This window comes from Macrotis lagotis, chromosome 1, assembly GCF_037893015.1.
Source record: "Macrotis lagotis isolate mMagLag1 chromosome 1, bilby.v1.9.chrom.fasta, whole genome shotgun sequence".
NCBI classification, from domain to species: Eukaryota; Metazoa; Chordata; class Mammalia; order Peramelemorphia; family Peramelidae; genus Macrotis; species Macrotis lagotis.
In genome coordinates this window covers 516104031-516128678 of record NC_133658.1, presented here as the reverse complement: position 1 = coordinate 516128678, position 24648 = coordinate 516104031, and the positions used below count along the sequence as shown (strand labels likewise).

At 39.0% G+C, this 24648-nt stretch overlaps 1 protein-coding gene across 1 annotated transcript; it reads right to left on the bottom strand.

The window, feature by feature from the left end:
• Window positions 1-1549: 1549 nt before the first annotated feature.
• Window positions 1550-24615, bottom strand: C1HXorf38 (chromosome 1 CXorf38 homolog). Its single transcript, XM_074214171.1, has 7 exons — window positions 24400-24615; window positions 22817-22951; window positions 16374-16493; window positions 10787-10936; window positions 10303-10482; window positions 4347-4500; window positions 1550-3894 (listed from the first exon to the last, which is right to left on the bottom strand). Exons 1-6 carry the CDS (start codon window positions 24613-24615, stop codon window positions 4372-4374), a joined length of 930 nt encoding a protein of 309 aa, XP_074070272.1. The 3' UTR covers window positions 1550-3894; window positions 4347-4371.
• Window positions 24616-24648: the final 33 nt, after the last annotated feature.

The window sequence follows — 24648 nt, the reverse complement described above, 5'->3', positions numbered from 1 at the left end:
ATGTAGTTGCTGCTAAGTCCTGTGAGATCTTGATTGCAGCTCCATGGTATTTGAATTGTGTCCTTCTGGCTGCTTGTAATATTTTCTCTTTGACTTGGGAGTTCTGGAACTTGGCTATAATATTCTTGGGGGTTGTTTTATTTTGGATCTCTTTCTCGGGGAGATCGGTGGATTCTCTCAATTTCTATTTTTCCCTCTGCTTCTAGGATATTAGGGAAATTTTCCTGTAGTAATTCTTTGAAAAATGATGTCAAGGCTCGTTTCCTGGTCATGACTTTCAGGTATTCCAATAATTTTTAAATTATCTTTCCTAAAGCTGTTTTCCATACCAGTTGTTTTTTCAATGAGATGTTTCACATTTTCTTCTAATTTTTCTTTCTTTTGGTTTTGAAGTATTGTGTCCTGATTTCTCATAAAATCAGCAGTTTCCCTCACTTCTATTCTTTGTCTGAAGGATGTTTACCTTGGAGAGCTTTCTTATCTCTTTTTTCCATCTGGCCAATTCTGCTTTTTAAAGCATTCTTCTCTTCAATAACTTTTTGAACTGTTTTATCCATTTGACTTATGCTGATTTTTAGCATGTTATTTTCTTCAGCATTTTTTTTGGATCTTGACTAAACTGCTGACTTCTTTTCATGTTTTTCCTGCATCTCTCTCTCATTTCTTTTCTCAATTTTTCCTCTATCTCTCTCACTTGGTATGCAGTCTTTTGGGGGCTCTATCATAGCCTGAGCCCAATTTCTGTTTTTCTTAGAGTCTTTAGATGTAGGAGCTTGGACTTCCTCATCTTCAGATTGAGTGTTTTATCCTTCTTGGGATCACAGGCAAAGTATTTGTCAATGGTGTTGCTCTTTTTTCTCTTGCTTACTCATTTCTCTAGCCTGTGCCTGGTTTTGGGGTGCTTCCTGAGCTTTTGAGTGTATGAAGCTCTGTCTTCCCTCCTGGTCTGTGAATGATCATAAGCACACCCCTCTGCAACCGGGCTGAGGTAAGAGGGTCGTGCTGTTCTATGGGGGAACCTAGACTGCAATTAGGATCTGAATGTGGTCAGTCCCAGAGTCCTGTTCCAGGAATAGAAGGCAGAGCTTGGCAGTCTCTCTCCAAATCCCTCCCTAGGCTCAGCACTCATGCAGGGGTCGGGGGGGGGGGGGGGGGCTCCTACTTACCAGCTTCTGCTTCCTGTTCCTGGATCTGGGCTGCCGAGGTCATGCCCTGGGGATGTCTCCAGGAGGATGAAGTTCGTTCACTCTGGGGGGCCACCCCTCTGACCCTGTGGAACCAAGCCTTTCTGCTCTTTTCCAGATTATCCTGGGTTGGAGAACTGCCTCACTGGATCCCTCTGTGGGTTCTGTCTCTTGAAAATTTAGAGTCCTTAGCTTATAAGTTTTGATCAATAGCACCTGAGACAAACCTCTCCAGTTGTCATCTTGGCTCCACCCCCCCCCCCAAAGGACTCATTTCTAAAATTTACAGAGGACTGAGTCAAATTTTTTTATTAAAAATTTTGAGTTTTACAATTTTTCCCCAATCCTACTTCCCTCCCCCTACCCCCCCAGAAAGCAATCTGTCAGTCTTTACATTATTTCCATGTTGAACATTGATCCAAATTGAGTGTGATGAGAGAGAAATCATATCCTTAAGGAAGAAACATAAAGTATAAGAGATAACACAATCAGACAATAAGATACCAGTTTTTTTTCCCTAAATTAAAGGAAATAGTCCTTGGACTTTGTTCAAACTACAATTCTTTATCTGAATACAAATGGTATTCTCCACTGCAGACAGCCCCAAATTGTCCCTGATTGTTGTGCTGATGGAATGAGCGAGTCCATCAAGGTTGATCATTGCTCCCATGTTGCTGTTAGGGTGTACAGTTTTTTCTGGTTCTGCTCATCTCTGAGTCAAATTTTTAAAAAAACAAGTCATTCCCCAATTGACAAATGGTCAGAGGACATGCAAAGGCAATTTACCGATGAGGAAATCAAAGCAATCCATAGTCATATGAAAAATTGTTCTAAATCACAATTTAGTAGAGAAATGCAAATTAAGGCAGCTCTGAGGTACCACCTCACACTTCTCAGACTGGCCAGAAAGGACAATGATCAATGTTGGAAGGGATGTAGGAAAGCTGGGACACTAATACATTGTTGCTGGAGCTAAGAACTCATCCAACCTTTCTGGAGAGCAATTTGGAATTATACTCAAAGGGCAACAAAAATGTGCATACTCTTTGATCCAGCAATGTCACTACTGGATCTATACCCTGAAGAGATTATGAAAAAGGGTAAAAACATCACTTGTACAAAAATGCCCTGTTTACAGCTGAGAAAATAGGCAGAGGTGAGATGTTTTGCCTAAAATTACACAGGAGGTCACATTTGAGCACAGGTCTTCCTGACTCCAGGCCCAGTGCTCTATGGACAGAAGCACCTAGTTTCTTAATAATCTGGTGTATGCATAAGGTCCACCTTGTTGGAGGAACCTTTAGGGCAAGGTTTTGCTGTATTGAGTCAAAGGCTTTTTAACAATTAGCAGAAAAGGATCTTATTTTCTTAACTTTTCAGTCAATTTGTAATGATTTAATTTGCTAGAGAATACTCTCTTGTTCACTCCTTAAGCCTTCAACAAAGACTCCATCAAGTGCATGTACAGGCTGTTCTCCTAAAGCTTTTATAGAGAAGGAAAAAGTAGGCATATGAGTTCAGAGTTACTACTAATTTCTTTTTTGTTTTTTTTTCAGTTATAAGACCTGAGACTCCCCCAAGTGATGGCATCCTCCCTCTTTTGAGACATTTTGAGAATTTATTTCTTAGAATCTTCAAAATGGTGTTTGCCTCTTGTATAGATCTCCTGAATATACTGTACCTAGTTTGGCAATTTGTTTTATTTTGTAGAACTTTCCCCCCAACTCTGCTCATTCTCTAGCTGAGCTTACTACTACTATATTAAACAAATTTAACTCCATTTTTGTAATAATTACAAAGATTTTTAGGAGCATATGATATATATATATATATATATATAGATATAGATATATATAGATATATATATATATATATGAATTTACTCATGAATCCATTTTTAATAAATAACTCACAATTCTAATTTTAGAAATTTGAGTCCAAGACAGTAAGAATAGCAATGTTGTGGCATTATCCGCTGACTTAAAACATATATATATATAGAGCCAGCCTCATACAGAGCCTTTCTAAAGTTCTAAGAGCAGGGGCGGCTATTTGGCGCAGTGGATAAAGCACCGGCCCTGGAGTCAGGAGTACCTGGGTTCAAGTACGGTCTTAGACACTTAATAATTACCTAGCTATGTGACCTTGGGCAAGCCACTTAACCCCATTTGCCTTGCAAAAACAAAAACAAAAAAAAAAAAACACCCCAAAAACCCTAAAGTTCTAAGAGCAGAGAAAAACCTAACTTTTTTTTATAAGAAAATAAAAAAGTGGGATAAGAACTTATAAATTTGGTCTGTGAAGAAGATAAAGCACCCAAACTTTCAATCATAAAGAAAAAGGAGAATCTTGAAGAAAAAGTCCTCTAATGAATATTTCCATTTAGTATTATATACATTGTGATTGGAAAGGAAATGAACATTTCCATAGCACCTACTATTTGCTAAGCACTGTACAGATACTTCATTTGATTTTTACAACAACCCTGAAAGGTAGGTGATGCTATAATCCACATAGTTATAGTTAAGGAAGCTGAAGCAAACAAGGTTAAGTGACTTGCCCAGAGTCACACAGTTATGAAATGTCTAAAACCAAATTTGAAATTCAGGTCTTCCTAGCTCCAGACCCAGCTCCACCTTGCTATCTCAATAATGAGACTGGAATCAAGATGATCTTCAGATAACCTGTTTCATTTTGACTGAAGAAATTCCTGAAATAAAACAATAAGGTTTTAAATTAATTTTTCAAAGAATGGGCAGGCAACAACTAAAGATGACTTTTATGGGTTGCTTTCATAGAATAATAGACAGGTATATCGTAAAATTGCCAGTTGTCCCTAATTATAGTTACCTAAGAAAAAGGCACCTTTATTAGGTGACAACTTTAGGGATAAACCTTCCCCTATTAAATCTATTATAGATATAAAGCTAATTCTCTTAAAAGTAAAATAACAATAAAGTGTCTTCATATAAGAATTGCTGACTTTTGTAATATATCATTTGCTTTTTATATTTAAGAAACCATTACCTCAAACAAATCAAGGACAAAGCCTGTTCTTTCTTACAAAGTCATCTTCCAGCAATAGCATTCATCATTTGAAATCCTCAAATCCAAACACCATTTGAATCCTTAAGTAACTCTAATGTGTGCATTAAAACTCACCTTCAACCTCCACTGGTTCAAGTATCTATTTTATACACCTTTGTTGATATTGTAGATTAAAATCTTCCAACTTTTGTATTTCTTCTTCAAAACTATCTCTAAGATCCTTATTATTTCTTAGGAAGACCTTCATTGCCTCTACATTTTTTATTATCTGCAATAGTAAAACAGTGAAAATAGTAAGACATTAAAAGTGAAAATTATTGTCATAAGCTTTTCATTTTAAGTCTAGCCCTGGGGATGAGGCAAGTAATGTGGTGGCAGGTAATCATCTGACTCTAGTTAATTCTACTGTATGTCATATAACAAAGTATCAATTCCCCTTACCTCTCCAATCTCCCTCATCAATGATCAACATACCTCTAAAAATGTCACAGTTAGTACTGAACTCAATACTCCAAATGTGATATAGCCTGTACTTACTAATTCTTTTGTCCTGGATATTCTTATTATCACCACATACTTTTTTAGTCATTTCAGTTGTTTCCCACTCTTTGTGACCCCTTTTGGAATTTTTGTTGGCAAAATTCTGGAGTGGTTTGCCATTTCCTTCTCAAGCACATTTTACAGATGAGGAACTGGAGCAAGCAGAGTAAGTGACTTGCCCAAGGTCACACAGTTAATAAATATCTGAGGTCAGATTTGAACTCAAGAAGACCAGTCTTCTAACTCCAGGACCAGCACCCTACTCTATCAACCTGCAATTTAACTAGCTGCCCTGGACATTCTACTTAAGAGATTACAGATCTGATCTCATTTTATCATCACTATAGCCTTGCAGATGTAGTAGTTTCTATTTAAAATCCCTCAACCACAATTTTTGAGGAGATATTTCCTGTTCCAGTGCCTAAAGTTGTAGGATAACTACCCCAGTTTTTTTCTGGATTTTAATTTTTAGCTGTTTCTAAGCCTGACAGACACAACAAATATGGTCATTTCCTATTCAAAGTAAAAAAATAAAAACTATATGAAACAATCTATTACAGAAATACAGCTTTTTATTAAAATATATAGTATACACAGTATGGTATAATATATAACATGTAGTGTTTCTGTATAACCTGATAGTTCCAGAGCTATTTCCCTTTGAATTTGTCATTATATTCATTAAAATTTTTTTTGATTCTTTCATGACATCATATCCCTATACCCCTTACCCATTTTCTTTCTTGCCCAAGCCTCTAAAATGTTCTCTCATATGACAAATAATCAGTCAAGCAAGGCAAATCAACGTATTGGCTATCTGAAAGTATACATATGTCTCATCCTTCACCTTAAGACTATCACCTCTTGATCAGGTGGGAGATAAACTTTTATTATTCATTTTCTTAACCTTAGACTGCCTGCTTTTGTACTGGAGCAAGGAATACTACCTTTTTTTTTTCTCTAAAAGGAGAGTTTTAGCTGAATTTGTTAGAAAGTTCAAATAATAAAAAGAGTGGTGAGTATCCTCTCACTTTGATGGCCATGTGGAAAATGCCTTATGGCTGCAGCCCAACCCTACATGATGCTCTGCTAAGCCTGAAGCTGCATTCTGATGAATGTACTATTTGAACAGCTGTCACTCAATCCAAACACAGCCTGAACAGTTACTTGATCCATTTGGTTCTTATGCTGAAAGTATTTTACTACCAGTTGTTTACATGTGCTGCATATTTTAACATAGCCCCCCCCCTTTTTAAATAATTTTATGTATTGCTAAGGCTCAGGTAACAACAAGAAATAAAAGGAGATTACAAGCTGTGGCTGCAATGATGTCCTTTGTTATCTCTGAGGACTCTTCATGCCTTCTATTCACATACCATCTGACATTTACTTAAAAGTGCCAGTGTCACTATCATCTTCCTAATGGACCAATTTCACATCAGTCTATAACTAGATTGTTAAATATAAGGGAAAAAAGGTATTGGGCACCATACTATAATGAATGGCAAATACACAGAATTATAGTGAGGAAAATGCTACTTTTCGTAGTATCTCAGGAGTAGGGCCCTATTTACTCTTCTGGCCCTTCTGCCATTTTCTTCTAGTAATACGAGCATGAAAATTGAGTATAAGTGTCTCAGGAGAGAAATGAGAAAAATATGGTGGCAATGGCAGTGGAGATGAGAGTGTCTCAGGATGGGCACAGTCTCAGGACAGCATTCCACAGCTGCTAGAAGGTATGGAACCAATTTTCACCTCTCATGAGTTGAAAAGAACCTTTGCAGCAAAGGTACTTTGAAAGGAAAATGAATACTAATTCAAATGCCATTTTAAAAGAACAAGCAGAATTAAAGATGTTCTAGAAAAAACATAAGGTTTGGTAACTAGCATCATCTTTCTTGATAAAGGATAATTCAAATGATTTTTGATTAAAAAAATAATAAAATTCTAAGAGGTTCTTAATCATTTTAAAATTCTTAAAATATGGGGCAGCTAGGTGGTGCAGTGGATAAAACACTGGCCCTGGAGTCAGGAGTACCTGGGTTCAAATCTGACCTCAGACACTTTATATTTACCTAGCTGTGTGGCCTTGGGCAAGTCACTTAACCTCATTTGCCTTGCAAAAAAAAAACCTAAAAAAAATTCTTAAAGTATGTTATAAAATAAATTATAAAATAAAAATGTTTTAAAATAAAGTTCAGAAAGTTATAAAGCAGGTGTGTCTAACCCACAGCTCTCAAAGTTCATTCATACCAACATTATTACATGTAATTATTATATTCATTGGTAATATGGATTACATTATAATCATAAACAAACAGCAAATTCTATACGTGGCCCTTGTCAAGTTTTTATTGGACCATGAGACTCATTATAGTTAAACGGCTGGGTACCCAAAGCTAAAAAGGGAACCAATTATCTTGATATAATTATAAAAATATATTTTTTAAAAAACCCAAGTTCATAGACTGCCGGTTAAGAATCCCTAAGACTGGTACTTCAAGTAGCTGCCCAGTACAACACAAAAGTAGAACAAGGAATCTTATTTAAGATTTTAAATATTTGTTGTCAATAGTCATTAAGTGAATAACAACACCTAATTAGTATTAAGAACTCTTCCTTGTTGTTTAATCCAAAGTTGTCTTTTGAATCTCTTCTGAATTTTCTCTTTCTTCTATTTCTGTATTTTTCATAATCTGCTACTCTGGAGATTCTCCACCATGTTTTAACTTTCCTATTCTAGTGTTTGTCCTATAATGTTTCTTGGAACTAGGCAATGAATAGTGTTGTCTGGAATCAGGAAAACTTGAATTATTCAAATTTGGTCTCAGACATTTACTAGTAGTGTAACCCTAGGCAAATCACTATTTTTAGTTTTTTGCAAGGCAAATGGGGTTAAGTGGCTTGCCCAAGGCGACATAGCTAGGTAATTATTAAATGTCTGAGGCCAGATCTGAATTCAGGTACTCCTGACTCCAAGGCCTTGCTCTATCTACTTTGACACCTAACTGCCCCCTCCCCAGGCAAATCACTTAATCTCTGCCTCAGTTTCTTCAACTGCATTTCATCTATTCTGCAGGGCTGTTGTGAGGATTGAGAGAACATTTGTAAAAGTGCTCAGCACATACTAGGGACTTCCTTGCTTCCTTCCCCTTCCTTGGGAACTTTGCTGATCTGTCTCTATACTGATATCTTTTCTAAAATGGTGTGCTTTATTTTTTTTTAGGCAATGGGGTTTAAGTGACTTGTCCAAGGTCACACTACACTTAAGTGTTTGAGGCTGCATTTGAACTCAGGTCCTCCTGACTCCAGGGCCAGTGCTCTATCCACTGCACCACCTAGCTGTCCCCATGTGCTTTACTTTTGAATATTAAGAGTTTAGCTCTGTGAGCATTGGAAAATCCACAAAATCTATTGTCTTGATTCTATCCCCTTCCTCCCCCCCCACCCCCATCTTCCCCAAATGGCAGGTCACACAGAGAAGAAAGCTGAAGTTCTTCATCATCTTTGTGTCATGGTACTATTTAGTGGTCTGATAAGTCCTGGGAACCAATTTCTTAGAATGTTTTAAACTGCATTAAGTAAAACTCAGAAAGTTCTAAATGAAACCAATTATTTATCTTGACGTGATGTTATTAAAATATTAAAAAAAAAAGTTCACAGACTCCAGGATAAGAACTTTGGATTTACGTTTTAACACCCATTAAAAGAATCATAGAATTTGGGATTGGAATGAACCTCAGTGGTGTTCAGTTTTACCCATATGCAAAAGGAATCTCCACTAGAATAGATCTGTCATCAGTCTTTTGCCTGAAAACTTCCACCTCTTGTGGAAGCTCATTCCTCTTTTTTGGATAGTTTGAATTTTTTAGGAAGTTTTTCCTAAGCATGCCTCTTGACAATGCCTATGCACTGCTTCTAATGCTTCCCTTTGAGAGCAAGCAGAACAAGTCTAATTCCTCTTCCACATGAGAGCCAGCCTTCCAATATTGGAAGGACAGTGTTCATATCCTACCTACTGCCTCTAATACAGACCAATCTTCTCCAGTCTAATTAGCCCTGATTCTTGCATGTGATACCCCAGTTAGTATGAATTCTTCACTGCCAGTTCCTGTGTTCTGGATTCAGAACTGACCACAATACTCCATATGTGTACCATCTAATGAAGCCTATGGAAAGATTATTCTTTCCTCATTCTTGGAAATGCTTCCCAAATGCAGCCTTTATCTTGTGATCTGCAATTGCTCCAGTCTACAACTGCTTTCTTGTTCTGAGAAGTTACACAAAAAAACCAACTTGCCAACTGAATGATCACCTTCCTTGTATTTTAAGAGGCCAGTGGCAAATTCAACCCATGCTACCAGCTGAACAGGTGAAGAAAAGGAGTTCAGGTGAATTGAAGTAGTTTGTTCAGGGTCTCCTGGTGATTGTAGCCTAACTAGGTCTATGATACTTGTCTGTCTGTCTGCAATGTTGTTTCTAATGCTATTTTTTTATAGTTCTCAGTTGAGAACCTTGTCTCCTATTTTGCAGTAACAAATTCGGCCATCCACTGTCAGTTCTATCTCCTCATCTCATAAATGCCTTATGCCACTAATGCCTCTTTTGCTGCTGTCTCACAAGATAAGGTTGCTTTGCTCTGGCAAAGATAACCCTCTTAACTACTCAAATGATCCCTTCTCATTCTGTATCCTCCAACAACTCCCCCCTCTGTCATTCCCACTCTTTGACTTATTTTCAATCTCTTCCAGTTTTCTGATTTCTTCCCTACTGCCTACAAGCATGCCCAAGTCTTCCCCAAACCCCTTACTTTATCTCTCCATCTCCACTATTGTCCTATGTCTCTTTTGCCCCTAAACTACTTGACAATAGATGCCTCTACTTTCTCTCCTCTTCCCTTTCCAGTTTTCTTACACCTTATATTCTGACATGTAATCTTCAGTCTCTTGGCTCTGGCTATTACCCCATCCCTTGTATGCTTTCTGTCCTATCCTTCCTAATTGGCTTCCTGTAAGTCCCAACTAAAATCTCACCTTCTATAGGAAGCCTTTCATAACCTCTCTCAATTCCAGTGCCTTCTTTCTTTTATTTCCCATTTATCCTGAATACAGACTTAATGTTTGTTAACAAAATTATTAACAAAAATGTTAATAAATTGACTGACAAGTTTTTGACAGAGGAACCAGGAGTCATAGTATAAATGTGCATATATGCACTTGCATTTTTAAGATATTCATTATTTCATCAATTATTTGTTTTATAAACCAGTACAGGAAATGTTTATTACCAGAATGCCTATGACTACTAATTTCTCTTAATGAATTTTTCTTTTAAGAATTCAGACACAAGGGGCAGGTAGGTGACGCAGTGGATAGAGCACCGGCTCTGGAGTCAGGAGTCCCTGAGTTCGAATCTGACCTCAGACACTTAATAATTACCTAGTTGTGTGGCCTTGGGCAAGCCTCTTAATCCCATTTGCCTTGCAAAAACCTAAAAAAAAAAATCCAGACACATAATATGGGCATTTTACCTCTTCTGGTGGTATTGTTTGTTCTTCTGCTTGAAGATAATTTTCCTGAAGTTTTTCCCTTAATAATTCTATTTCTATTTCATTGATTTCACTTTCACTGAGGTAAATCCTGGTTTCATTTTCAGGCCCATCCAACTGATCATCCCCAGGGATATGGACAGCCCAATCAGATGTCAGGAGCTATTTGGTTACATAAAATAAACATATATTAATTCATTCATATTCAAAACATAGTCTTGTAAGATCATTTAATAAGAATTATTATTAGAAGATGTTAATTGAGGTTATGTCGATATCATTTTAATAGAAAAAAGCTTCTAAAAAGAAGAGGATTTCAGATTATATATGAAATTATCTGTAACACTTCTCTTTTTTTGTATCAAAATCCTAAAATTGGGATTAAGCCCTGTCAGGTCCAAACTCCAGATGTTTACAAAATTTTCTTCTTTGTCCCATGTACTCTATTGCTATCAGAAATTTTTACCTGTTCTATTTTAGTACTTGTGGCTGCAATCTCTGGGATATTCCTGAATTCATTCAAAAAATTTTCAATCTTTTTCTGAAAATCTTGAAGCCATGTAGAAGAGACTTTCATTTCTGAGGAGTGCATGATTTCATTACGGCACTTAATCACCTAAAAATAAGAAGGAATCATTAGAATCTTCAAGATTGTATAAGACCTTAAAGACCATCCAACTGAATTCATTCTTTTTTTAAATTAATATTTTATTTGTTTTCCAATTATCTACAATAGTAGTTTCTACCTGTCATTTTCTGTAAGGTTTTGATTTCTACAACCCCCCCCCCTTCTCTCCCTCATCCCCCCACAGAAGGTAGTCTGATAATCTTTATATTGTTTCTATACACATTGATTGAAATTGAATGTATTGGGAGAGAAATCATCTCCTTGAGGGGAAAATAAAATGTTAGAGGTAGCAAAATTATGTAGGACATAAGACACTTTTAAAAAAGTGAAGGTAATAGATTTTGGTTTTTGTTTAAACTCCACAGTTCTTTCTCTGGACAGTATTCTCTGTCACAGATGCTCTAAAATGGTCCCTAATTATTGCATTGATGGAATGAGCAAGTCGATTAAGGTTGTTCAACACCCCCCTTGTTGCTATTAGGGTGTACAGTGTTTTTCTGGTTCTGCTCATCTCATTCAGCATCAGTTCATGCAAATCCTTCCAGACTTCTCTGAATTCCCATCCCTCTTGATTTCTAATACAATAATATGTTCCATAACATACATATACCACAATCTGTTCAGCCATTCCCCAACTGATGGATATTCACTCCATTTCCAATTCTTTGCCACAACAAACAGGGCTGCTATGAATATTTTTTTACCCTTTTTCATCATCTCTTCAGGGGTAAAGACACAGTAGTGGTATTACTGGATCAAAGGGTATACACATTTTTATTGCCTTTTGGGCATAATTCCAGATTACTCTCCAGAAAGGTTGGATGAATTCACAGCTCCACCAACAATGTATTAGTGTCCCAGATTTCCCAAATCCCTTCCAACATTTAATATTGTCCTTTCTGGTCATATTGACCAATCTGATAGGTGTAATATAGCACCTCAAACTGCTTTAAGTTGCATTTTTCTAATCAGTAATGATTTAAAGCAATTTTTCATATGACTATGGATAGCTTTGATTTTTTCATCTGTAAATTGCCTTTACATATCCTTTGACCATTTGCTAATTGGGAAATGGCTTGTTTTTGTTTTTTTATAAATTTGACTCAGTTCTCTCTCTATATTTTAGAAATGAGTCCTTAGTCAGAAATACTAGTTGTAAAAATTATTTTCCAATTTACTACATTTCTTTTGATCTTGGTTACAGTGGTTTTGTTTGTGCAAAAGCTTTTTAATTTAATGTAATTAAAATTATCTAATTTGTTTTTAATGATATTCTTTATCTCTTCCCCCATAAACTGCTTCCCTTTCCATATATCTGACAAGTAAACTTTTCCTTGATTTCTTAGTTTGCTTATAATATTGTCATTTATATCTAAATCCTGTACCCATTTTGATCTTATCTTGGCACACAGAGTGAGATGTTGGTCTAATGCAAATTTCTGCCATTCTAACTTCCAAATTTCTCAACAGTTTTTATTGAAGAAAGAATTCTTATCCCAGAAGCTGGACTCTTTGGATTTATCAAACAGCAGATTACCATAATTGTTTCCTGCTTTCTCTTTTGCATCTAGTCTATTCCACTGATCCACCACTCTATTTCTTAGCCAATACCAGACTATTTTGATGACTGATGTTTTCTGGTAAGGTTAAGCCACCTTCTTTTGCACCAACTCATAGGAAATGCATCTACAACATCAAAGTTCTGGGGAATATACTGTCTCTCAAATGATTCTTCTTCATGCCTGAATAATTACAATTATTAGGAAGTGTTTCCTTACATGAAGATGGAATTGGCTTCCTTTGAGTTTCACCAATTCACCAACCAGAACAAGCCAAATTCCTTTTCTAAATGCTAGCCCTACATATAAATGAAGAGAACTATTATATCACCTTAAATCTTCTTTTCCCTAGGCTAAACATACCCATTTCCAACAAAAGATTTTCATAAGGTATGAACTTAAGGCATTTTTTAATGCTTTCTAGCTTGTCAATATCCCTCTGAAAATGTGACACCTAGAACTGGAATGCTTCTGATGTGGTCTGAACAGAGTAAAATAGAGCCAGGACCATTATCTCTCTTATTCTGGATCCTTTACCTCTCTTAAAGAGAGATTTTAAAGTTTGCATTAGTTTTTTTGGCAGCCATTTTACACTCTTGCCTCAGCCCAGAAAAGCCTCCAGATCTTTTTCACATTAAATTGCTATCTAGACAAGATTCCCCCATTTATTTTTAGTTGATTTTTTTAACCCAAGAGTGGGACTTTACATTTATTAATATTAAATTTAATCTAATTAGATTTGACCCACTGTTAACTTAAAAAAGTTAGATCTTATGTTTTTTCCTCTGAATATATTCAATTTTGATCTATGCATATCATGGAAACAAATGTAAAGACTATATCAGATTGCCTTTTGTTGGGGGTGGGGAAGCAGGGAGGGGAAAATTGTAAAATCCAAAACCTTGCAAAAAAAAAGATTGGGGGGCAGCTAGGTGGTGCAGTGGATACAGCACTGGCCCTTGAATCAGGAGTACCTGAGTTCATATCCAGCCTCAGACACTTAATAATTACCTAGCTGTGTGGCCTTGGGCAAGCCACTTAACCCCGTTGCCTTGCAAAAAAAAAAAAACCTAAAAAAAATGATTGGTAGAAACTACTATTGTATATAATTAGAAAACAAATAAAGTATTCATATGATTAAAAAAAAGTTAGATCCTTTTTTTCTCCTGGTTGTCATGCAATACAATAACTATATCTTTTCAGCTTTTGTGTTATTAGCACATCTGATAAACCTTCCATCTTTCCCTTCTTCCAAGTTACTGATAGAAAAAAGAGCAGTACAAGGCCAAAGACAGATCCTTGAGATGTTCTTACTCTCTTGGCAACCTCATCAGCTCTTATGGGTTTAATTACTATGTCAGTGCATAATATTCAAGGATATGTATATCTAGCACCTCTCCCCTGAGCATCAGTGCAGCATTGCCAACTTTCTACTGTACATTTCAAATTGTCTTTTCCTGAAAATCTCAAATGCAACATGAACAAAACTGAACTCATTACCTTGCTCCCCAAAATCTTCCCCTCTGCCAAACTAACCCATTTCTGTCAAAAGCCACCACCATTCTTCCAGTGACCCAGATTCTCAACCTTGACATTTTTCTATGTTCTTTATTCACCCTCAGTACACAAGTGTACATACATGCATACACATGTGCACATACACACCTCCAGTCACATCTTGATGTTTCTGTCTCTACAACATATGAATTAAATTCCTCCACTAAGCTTAATTCAGGCCCTCATCACCTCATACCCTACATTCTTTGCCTTTAAGATATTGTAAACTTCAAGGTTTCTCTTTTAAGGCCCTTGATAGTTTAGCCCCCAGTCTCTCTCTTCAGCATCACGGGGTCAGCCTCAGAGGCAGACAGTGAGGGACCTCCAGTTGTAGGCAGATCTAAGTTCCAGTCTGGCCTCAGGCACTTATTAGCAAATCATATCACCTTTTTGGCCTCAGCTTCCTCAACTGTAAAGAGTGAACAAAGACAGCACCTACCTGGACCTGCTGTTGTGAGATCAAATGAGATCATATTGGTAAAGCATCTAGACCACTGCCTGGCCCATAGCTAGTGTTACCTCCCCTTTCACTGATGTCTAACCACCCCCCCCCCCATACACACACTTGTCCTCTATGATTTAACCAAACTGGCCTTCTCTCAGTTCCACACACACAAAATCTTGTCTTTTCTCTCTCCACACCTAGAATGCACTCCCTTCTTTGCCCTGCTGTAGTCTCTCTGCTAACATGAAACCCTGTCTAGTTTTCTCAAATGCTAGGGAATCTCCCTCCCAAACTATTGAATATCTATTTGTATTTACCCACTTTATATTCATACTCTCTCTATATAGTGTTTGGATCTATAGTTTCCCATATTGGAATGTAAGTTTCTTGCACTGAACTTGCATCTTCATTGCAAACACACAAGGAGACACTTAACCCATAATTGTTGAGAGACTGGTTCTAAGCTAATGCCCCATTCATTAATAAATATCCTATGTGCAGTTAGTTATTCAAAATAGTTTCAAATCTATCCAAATACATTACTGGGTGGCTTCTTTCATACAAAACTAATCAGAAAGACTGTTAAATATTCTGAATGAATGAAAATGCATGTGTGAAGTTCTTGTTACATCTTAAGAATGAGAAAAAAACTGAGAAAGTCTTTACTCTCAAGAAGCTCACACTCTTTGGGGAGACAAGAATTTTGCTGTTGTTGCTGGAATCTAAGTAAAGGCTAGCTATGAATTCCCTTGCTCTAAAAAATTGTGCATGACCCCTTTTTTGAAGAAACCATCAGCACCCTTTCTAGATGCTTACTAATCATTGTTTAAATAATATATATTCTAGGGGTGGCTAGGTGGCGCAGTGGATAGAGCATTGGCCCTGGAGTCAGGAGGACCTGAGTTCAAATCTTGGCCTCAGACACTTAAAACTTACCTAGCTGTGTGGCTTTGGGCAACCCCACTGCCTTGCTAAAAAACAAACAAATAACTAAATAAATAATATATTCTAGAATTTTAGTGGGAATAGAATTCAAACTCATAGGTTTATAGTTTGCAGACCTAGTTCTCTTTAGTTTTCAGAAAACTGTGAAATTTTCCCTTTTCCAGTATTATAGTATCACTCTCATTCTTTATTCACTGATAATCTCAGCACTCATAGGTGTCAGTTCTTTCTGAATACTGGAATGAAGGTCACCTGGATCTTATGACCAAGACTCAAATTATTTCAACTCCTTATTTACCTTTTTAAATTCTGTTCTATCTAGTTCAAAGAACATCTTTTTTAGCTCAGAAAACAAGCAAGTCTGTTTCGCCCCCCCCATCATTGTTGTCCTACTCATTTCTAGCAACAGTCCTATCCACCTGAAATACTAGTCTTATCCCTTTTCTCATATTCTTTTTCTCCAGTATAGTTAAAAAGTAGTAATTAAAAAAAAAGTTGAAGAGTGACACAAGTTTAAATTATGGTAACAGCAAATAGACCAGTAGATCAGGAACAGAAAATATGTTGGGGTGTGGGGGGATTTTTAAAAATTTGTTCTTCTTTTGAATAGTTTTATTTTACCTTTTCCTAATTTTAAAAGTGAAGTGTTTTACATTTTTTATCCCTTAAAAACCAAACAAATAACTGATCCCCAAACCCATCAAAAACTGAATTAAGTTGTATTATTTTAGCTGTGCTTGATTTATTTTCCTGTGAATCAGAGGCTTTCACAATAGGAAAAAGTTTTCCCACCTGATTTATACTGATTTTCTCCAGAGAAGAATTCTCCCCTATTAAACTAACAAGCTCACTGGCATTCATGATTGACTTAAAATTTTAATTCAGACAAATATTTAGAAGTACCTGTATTAGTTCTTACCTCTGTGACTTTCTTTCGATCAATCTTGAAGTGATCACAGGAGTTGATAAGACTTAGAAGAGCAACTGCATCACATTCCTCAGGTCCTTTTTTTTCAGTCAATCCTCTGGGCATAAAAGCCTATATCACAGAGCCCACAGAATTCTCATTTGCTTTAGGAAAATGCAAATCATTCATCATATTTATATCTCCCTAAGGATATAATAAAAGTTCTTTAAATTACAAAAATTTGCCTCAATAAGTTTTCTAAGTACAAGTTGGGGAGCAGAATTCTAAATTATCATAGAACTTTCTGAAAGAAATATCAAAGGAATAGTTTTTCCAATTTGTTTTTCTTACCCCCAAGTAAAACTAACTAACCCAATTTGGTATTTATCCTGTTTTTTTTTTTTCCTGGTAACCTATGTTAGCATTTCACAAATTCTAACAATAAGGAAGTTTTCTCACTGAGATACAAGTGGTTGTGGTATTAAAGTGAAAGCTTTATAAAACACAGCTGGTACCCAAACAGAAAATAAGTAAAAGATACGTCCAGACAACACAACCCATCATAGATCAGGATTCAGTGTAACACAAACACAGGAAGACAGAAGTTGTAAGAAAGATTATACGTACATACAATATACAATATGAATACATGTGTGTCCTACTAATGAAAACAAAATTAAAAGAATTGCAGGCTAGGCCATGTGCATATAGAAGTCTGTGTTAAAAGTGACACAATTCTTAGGTATTTTTTTTGGCAAGGCAATGGGGTTAAGTGGCTTGCCCAAGGCCACACAGCTAGGTAATTATTAAGTTTCTGAGGCCGGACTTGAACTCAGGTACTCCTGACTCCAGGGCTGATGCTCTATCCACTGCGCCACCTAGCCGCCCCAAAGTGACACAATTCTGATGGATTAATTTCAAACTATCTGAAAGAAAAGAGAATGATAAACTCTTGAGGGAAAAAAATCATGTACCTTATAGTGACTAAAAAAAAAAAAACCAAACTAAGATAATGGCAAAAACCTTTGTGTGTGTGTGTGTGTATGAAATGTAATCCTCCTTAGATTACTGGATGTTTTTAGTGCGTATTTTTAAATACATATATACATATATGGTAGTGTCCCTAAAATTAAGCTTTAATACATATAATTTTTAAAAAATATATACATATATAATATATAATATATGTATATTTTTTAAAGTAATACTAATTCAAGGTAAAATAGTTTCTTATTAACCTGGCCTAGCTTCTCTCTCTTTCACTCCCTAAATCAGCTCCCCCTCCTTAAAACCAAACTGAATACATAGAAAGGAAAATCTATGAATTTCACAGATTCTTTAGCCCATGATAGTAATGGTCCTTAGACTTGACTGATACAATTTTCTTCCTCATTTCTTCAATGTTTTATTGTGTTTTTAAATCTTATTATCTAGTTTTATTTTGAGTTCACAGACTATCAACTTTTCCTAAGGAAGTTTAACTTGATGTAAATCAAGTTACCACAAGGATAAACCAAAAGAACCTGTAACTGCTTTATCAGTAAACATTAGATCTCCTTGCCAAGGGAAGACAAAAAGTAGCCAAGGACAATACTGGCATAGATTATAAACTCTTGTACAATCTTCTCGAGGAAGATGGTCGAAGATTATGTTTGGCATAGAAAAACTTTACGTGGAAACACAACCTTGACAGATAATTTGAAAAGCAGCTAACAATAAAAATGGAGGACAAAGACACTATTGCTGTAAATTTTTTTCACCACAATGCAATGTAACTCCATCATTTCCACTTTTAACATATGGCTCCTGTGTAGGGAAGTAGAAAAGGCACTAATAATACAACTTGGACAGAGTAGCTGGGCTAGACCATGAACACTTAGAAGGGGTCTATGCTAGGGATGAAAAATTTGAGGGATCAAATTGAAAGAGGGAAGAAACAATATACTTTGAGAAGTGGGGGGAACTATGTAGTTACTGTAAAATGAGACTAAGAAAGGTAATAACTTCAATAGCAACCTTATCTCTCTACAAACCCATCTTCACAAAAATCTTTTGATAGAATAATGCCCTCACATTCATCTGACTTGAAAAGGAAAACAGGCAGGTTTTCACAAGCAACATTCTATAGCAGACTAGTAGACTCTTCATCTATATTTACTATGACACAAATGGGTATGAAGCATATACAATCCCACTTCCTTTTGTTTACTAACTACAAAAAAAAAACTTCAGTAGAGTAAAAAATTGTATTAAAGACTTTTTTCCCAACAAGGTGGCTCTCATGTACTAGTCACAATCATATAAAATTACTATTAAGAAATTATAATATTATTATACATTATAGGATCATAGATACACTTGGAAAAGACTTGCCTTCAAGAAAATGAAGATGAAAGTAGTAAAAGAACTAGGATTCAAATTTAGGTCTTCTAACTAAATGTAGCACTCTTTCTATTATGATACAACAAAAATTATTGTCTTCTAAAGCCATCTGATTATTAATATGAAACTAGGAATATGACAGTATTTGCTACTGCCATGGTTTATAAATGGATTTTTGATATCTGTGTGTGTGTATATGTGTTTGTATGTATATAAATATATGGATAAGGATATAGAGGTATATGCCCTCTAGATCAGGGGTTAATATCATGGAATCCATGGATTTCAAAAGACCCATAAACTTCAGGGGGAAAAAAACCTTCATTTTTCACTAATCTCTAAATGAAATTTTACTCTTCAATTATTTAAAAATATTCCTTTGAGAAGGGGTACCTAGGCTTCACTAGACTACCAAAAGAGGTTAAGCACCCCTGCTCTAGAGGGTAAGATCTCTCAGATGCTCCTGTTAGTTGATGACACTGTGCTAGTTGCATCAAGCCCCAGAACATTACAGTGCCATCTAAAGGAGATATGTAATCCATTTGGGACCAGAGAAGAATGCCTATTGATTATGACAAGGTTGGATCCATCTGAACATTTCTTAGACAAAAACTAAAGATGGACAGTGAACTGTGAACAAAATTGATTAAGAGAAGGGAAGGCTGGCTTGAATTTGGGAAACCTCAAAGCATATTTTTTAATGATCTCAACTTCTGACTGAAATGAAGACTTGTCTTTTTAATCTCGGTGTTCTTCCAGGGATGGATAACAATCATGGGAACAGTCCCAGACTCTTGAATCTCTGAATTTAAGGAGTGGTCATCCTCTGAGAAGGCCGGGTTTAAGCAGCATAAAGATCAGAGAGACATACAACCAGAAAAGAAGTTGGGCAACCTTCCAGCTCCATTGAATAACTAGATACAATGTCCCTAGCTCTTGGGATGAATAGTCTGTGGACAATTTACAAGAGAAACATACGATAATAGATAGAAATCCAGAAAGGCCTACAGGGGTCATCTAGAACTAGCCCTTAGGAGAACATGTTTAAGACATACAGGGTAAATAGTGATTGTTATCTGTATTGGTGGATGAGATTGGAGCCCCTTTTAAGGACCATCATAAAAAATTTGGAAAATTAAAGGCAAAGGGAATGGTTGCCAAGTGAGTTGATATTATTATGATATTACTTAACTCCTTCCTCATATCAAAAAGGTACAGTTAAGAAAAACAAACTGAAATACTTACCATGTCGAACAGCAATGCCTAATTTTGATCCTATAACCTACCACCTTTCAACTGGGAGATAAGGTATGCTATAGTCCTTATCAATCAAGAGTGATCTGAATTATTTCTTTTTGTATCTTATATTTTTTGTGATCATAATATGATTATCAAATAATTCTCTTGGCTCTGTTTATTTCAGTCAGAATCATTTCATACAAGTGTTCCTACATTTCCCTTAATTTCTTGTATTTGTTATTAATATGATGCAATAACAGTCCATCACCTTTACAAATTCACAGCATTTAGAGCTGGAAGGTACTTCAGTGGCCCTTTGTTTATGGGCTGCGATACACAGAAGAATCATAAACCACAATTTTTGGTTTATTGGTTCCCCCTTTCCTCTTATAGTTTTTTGCTATTACAAAAAGCATCATTATTTTGCAAGGCCACATGGAATATAAAGTGAGTCCAGTCTAAATTAGTCTGCATCATCTTAGGGCTACTAAATCTTCTTACTCTTCAGAAATGGTTAGTGCTGGCCAATTTGAGTTGGCTTAAACAGTTTTATTTGTGGAGCATTTTCTGGAAGCCTCTCACCCCTACCTTCTGTTCTTCATTTCTTCCCCACCTGCCTTTATAAAACACATGAGAAGTTTCTTGTTTGGTCAGTGGAATGACTTGAGGTCCTGTTGTAGTCCCTGCTCCTGGGGGAGAGAACTCACATGGCCTTCTCAGTCCTGAGGTTCCTCCCACTGGTCATGGCCCCAAACATTGAGGCTCAGCCTGGCTGATACCAGACCTGTGCCATTCCTTGGAGGGAATCTGACATTAGCTTCTAAAACAGAGGTTTCCAGGACAAATAAGAGATAGGCAGCAAAAGCAAGCACTGGTAAGAAGGGGAAAGGCTTCTTGTATAAGATGGGACTTTAAAAAACCAGGGAAGTTTGGAGGTAGGGATGAGAAGTTATAAATTCCCAGCCTGGAGATCAAATGGGTAGATCCAGCAACTAGAGAGGGGAGAGACTTGTGCAGGGAGCTAGTGACACTAGATTGTAGAACTTATGGTGGAGATAGGGAGAGAGAAGGACCCAGGGAGAGAGAGAGAGAGAGAGAGAGAAAACACGCTATTTGAGCTTTTAGCCTCATCTTTCAAACTGAAGCTTAATCTCCCACTTCTTCATTCACAGGTTTCTGACTTGTGAACCTTCACCTTTTCATGCCCAGACCCACCACACTCCACCACACTACTTCTTCACTGTCTCTTCCTTCACTCCATTCCAACTCTAACCCTGAGAATAGAAATCAAATCAGTATTACCATTTCTAGAAAGAAAATGTCAGTTAATTGTCCTGGAACACCAATCACCATTCTCTAGGATTCTGCTGTCTAAACACTCCTCTCTGGTTACCATTTGTCTCTATGTTTTGTCTTCTTTTAGAATGTAAGTTCCTTGAGGACAAGCACTGTTTTATTTGTTTGTATTCACTCAGAGTTTAACAAAATAATAAGTGCTTCATCAACTCATTTTCTAAGTTTTCATGACACTGAAATACTTCTTTTTGTGGTCTTCTACTTCTCTGACAGATTCTTCCAAGTCTACTTTGCAAAATCATCTAGCTCCTCCCCTGGTAAGTGTGGGCATTCCACAAGGCTCAATTCTAGGTCTTCTCTTCTTTCTCTATGCTTCATAAGTTTCACAAGCAGATGATTACCAGATCTACATAATGAATTCCTCTTTCTCTTTTGAGTTCTAATTCTAGATCTCCTATGGCCTCAGGTAGACGAGTCACTGGAATCCTAGAATCACCTGAAACTCAACCTGTCCAAAACTGAACTCAATCTCGGTCTCCCCAAACTTCTTCCCTCCTCTTAACTTCTCCTTGTAAAGGGCATCACTGCTCTTCTAGGCACCCAAGTTTGCAGCCTTTTTTGACTCTCTTCAGTATATTTAATCAGTTGCCAAAATATGGCCTCTGCAGTGTCTCTTGCATGCTATCTATTCCTCAACACAACAACTAACATAATTCAAGCCCTCATCACTTCTCACATCATAAACCACTTATAGAAATCTCATCTTTGCTCATCTCTATCCTCTCTAATCCTCCCTTGACACTGATGCCAAGTTGCCTTTCCTAAAGGATGTTTGTGCAGAATATAGCCCTGCTCAGAAGATCTAGGACAAAACATAAACAAGCCCCTTTGACATTTTAAAGCTCCTCCTAATCTAGTTCCAGTGTGTCTTTCTAAACCAATCATACTTTTTCTTTTCAGCTAAAGTGATCTACCTGCCCACAGGATGTTGTATATTGGGCTGGCAGGCAACTCTAGCTGAAGAGAAAAAAATGTTATTAGCCTAAAGTAGTTTTTCCATGAATCCTCCTGCAGAGCCAAGTTCCTTCTTCACCCAAGCCTCTAGGAGCACTAAGCTCCCTTACCAGCTCAACTCCCTTCAGGGTCTTCCCTTACCTATTTGTACTCCCCCTCTTTATTACCTTGTCTTTCTCAAACACCTGCCCATCTCTCCCATCCACTATCTATTATGGATCTACTTAGTTAGCTCCTTGAATCTCCAGAGCAGAAGGTAAGCACAGTCTTGAACTAACAGCTCTTCATATTCCCAGCACTAGCCTCAAGGCTCGAACATAATAAGGTTTAACAAATGCTGTTGGAACACAATTGGAGCATAATGTTTATAGACTGACTGACTGACTGATAGAATTCAGTCAAATCCCACCTGGACTCCACAGCTGGGCTCCCTGAGCCCTATATTTGGGTCACACTTTTTGCTCCCTGATGCTAGTTTAATTTTCAGTTCCTGTGGAAAAAAGTATTCAATAAGAGGAAATTACCTTTGCCAGTTCCCAGGGATCAAAAGACCAGCGCTCAGGCTTACAATTTCCCCAGTAGATGTCTCCATTTCTGTTGGTGTGATGTTTCAAAATCTCCCTTTTCCATTCTGCACACAAGTGACACTGAGGCTGAAACTAAAAGGGATGAGGAAGGAAAACAGTAGAGAGTTCCAAGTTATTCCAGATGCCAGTGTTTGCTTGGCACGATGGCCAATGTGTATACAGTAGGTAACTAACCTATTGCTGAATCTAACAATAATATAAGAATATAATAATAAAAACTGCTGCGGCGGATAGAGCATTGGCCTTGGAGTCAGGAAGAAGGGAATTTGGATTGAATTCTTAAAGCCGTGTGACCTTAGGCAAACCAGCTGAACCCTAATTGCCTCGTTTCCGGGGCCATCTCCACTCCAACTGATTCATATCTGGCCAGCGGACACAGTTGGCTCTGGAGGACAAGGTGAGGCTGGTGACTTGGCACAGCCCCCTCACTCAGATCCAATTCATGTGCTTGTCATGATGTCATGGGCTCTGAGAATGAAGGACAAACATCATCTTAACTGCTGTGGATTTGGCAAGGATCTGCTCTCAATTTTGAGGGTGGCCCACTCGGGGCCCTTGGCAGCCATCTAATCCAGCCTCATTTTATAGATGAAGAAAAGGATGCCCCTAAGCCTGTCACTCACTCACACAGCCAGGGGAAAGGCCAGAGCTTGGATTTGGGTCCAGGTCCTCTGACACCAAATCCAGCGGGTTTTTTAGCTTTGACTTCGCTTAGAAAATCTGCAGGAAAAAGTTTTTTGGGGGGGGAGTGGGGGGGGGGGGAGACTGACTCGTTTTAGCAACCCCAGGAAGTTCAGGAGAAGCAAGCGGCAGGCCAGCAGCCCCTGCTGAAGACTCCCCGAGGTGGGGCTGGGGGCCCCGGTGCGGGGAAGCGGCTGGGGCACGGGCCTTGCGGGACGCCCCCCACGGCCCCAGGCCGAGGAGGGGCTCCCGGGTGAATGGGGAACGGGCCAAACCGGGGCACAGGCAGCCGGAGGCGGTCCGCGGGGGAGGCGTTGGGGGGCTCGGACAGGCTGAGGGGGCCCCGCGGGGCAGGAGGGGATGTGGGTGGGGCAAGGGGGGCGGCGGGGCAGAGGGGGGCGGGCGGGGCAGGGGGGTGAGGGCGGGCAGGGGGGGCGGCGGGGCGGGGGGGGGCGGCGGGGCAGGGGGGTGAGGGCGGGCCGGGGGTGCGGCGGGGCAGTGGGGTGCGGCGGGGCGGGGGGTGCGGGCGGGGCAGCGGGGTGCGGCGGGGCCGGGGGGGTGCGGCGGGGCGGGGGGTGCGGGCGGGAGGGGGTGCGGCGGGGCGGGGGGTGCGGGCGGGGCGGCGGGGTGCGGCGGGGTGCGGGCGGGGCGGCGGTGCGGGCGGGAGGGGGTGCGGCGGGGCCGGGGGTGGGGGGGGTGCGGGCGGGGCGGCGGGGTGCGGGCGGGGCGGGAGGGGGTGCGGCGGGGCGGGGGTGCGGCGGGGCAGGGGGTGCGGGCGGGAGGCGCCCCAGGCGCGGGGCCGGAGGTCAGCCGGTGGCGCTGGCCGGGCGGCGCCTCACCTGGCGGGCGCGGGGCGCGCAGCGCGGGCCGCCGGGGCAGGGGGCGCCGGGCCCGGGGCCGCAGAGCCGGGCCCGCAGGCGCCGGTGGAAGGCGCGCAGCTCGGCGCGGACGAAGCCCTGCAGGCAGCCCCGCAGCAGCAGCAGGCAGTGGCCCGCCTTGACCCAGTTCTTGTACTCGGCGCAGTTGAGGCGCGCGGCCAGCTCCGGGAGCGCCATCCGCGCCGCGCCCGGGCCGCGGGGGCCGCCGGC

Coding starts and splice junctions, on each gene's coding strand:
- C1HXorf38 (XM_074214171.1), bottom strand. CDS start 24,615: ATGGCGCTCCCGGAGCTGGCCGCGCGCCTCAACTGCGCCGAGTACAAG. Junction 22,952..24,399: donor GCGCGCCCCGCGCCCGCCAG/GTGAGGCGCCGC, acceptor CATCCCTTTTAG/TTTCAGCCTCAGTGTCACTT. Junction 10,483..10,786: donor CAAGTACTAAAATAGAACAG/GTAAAAATTTCT, acceptor GTAACCAAATAG/CTCCTGACATCTGATTGGGC.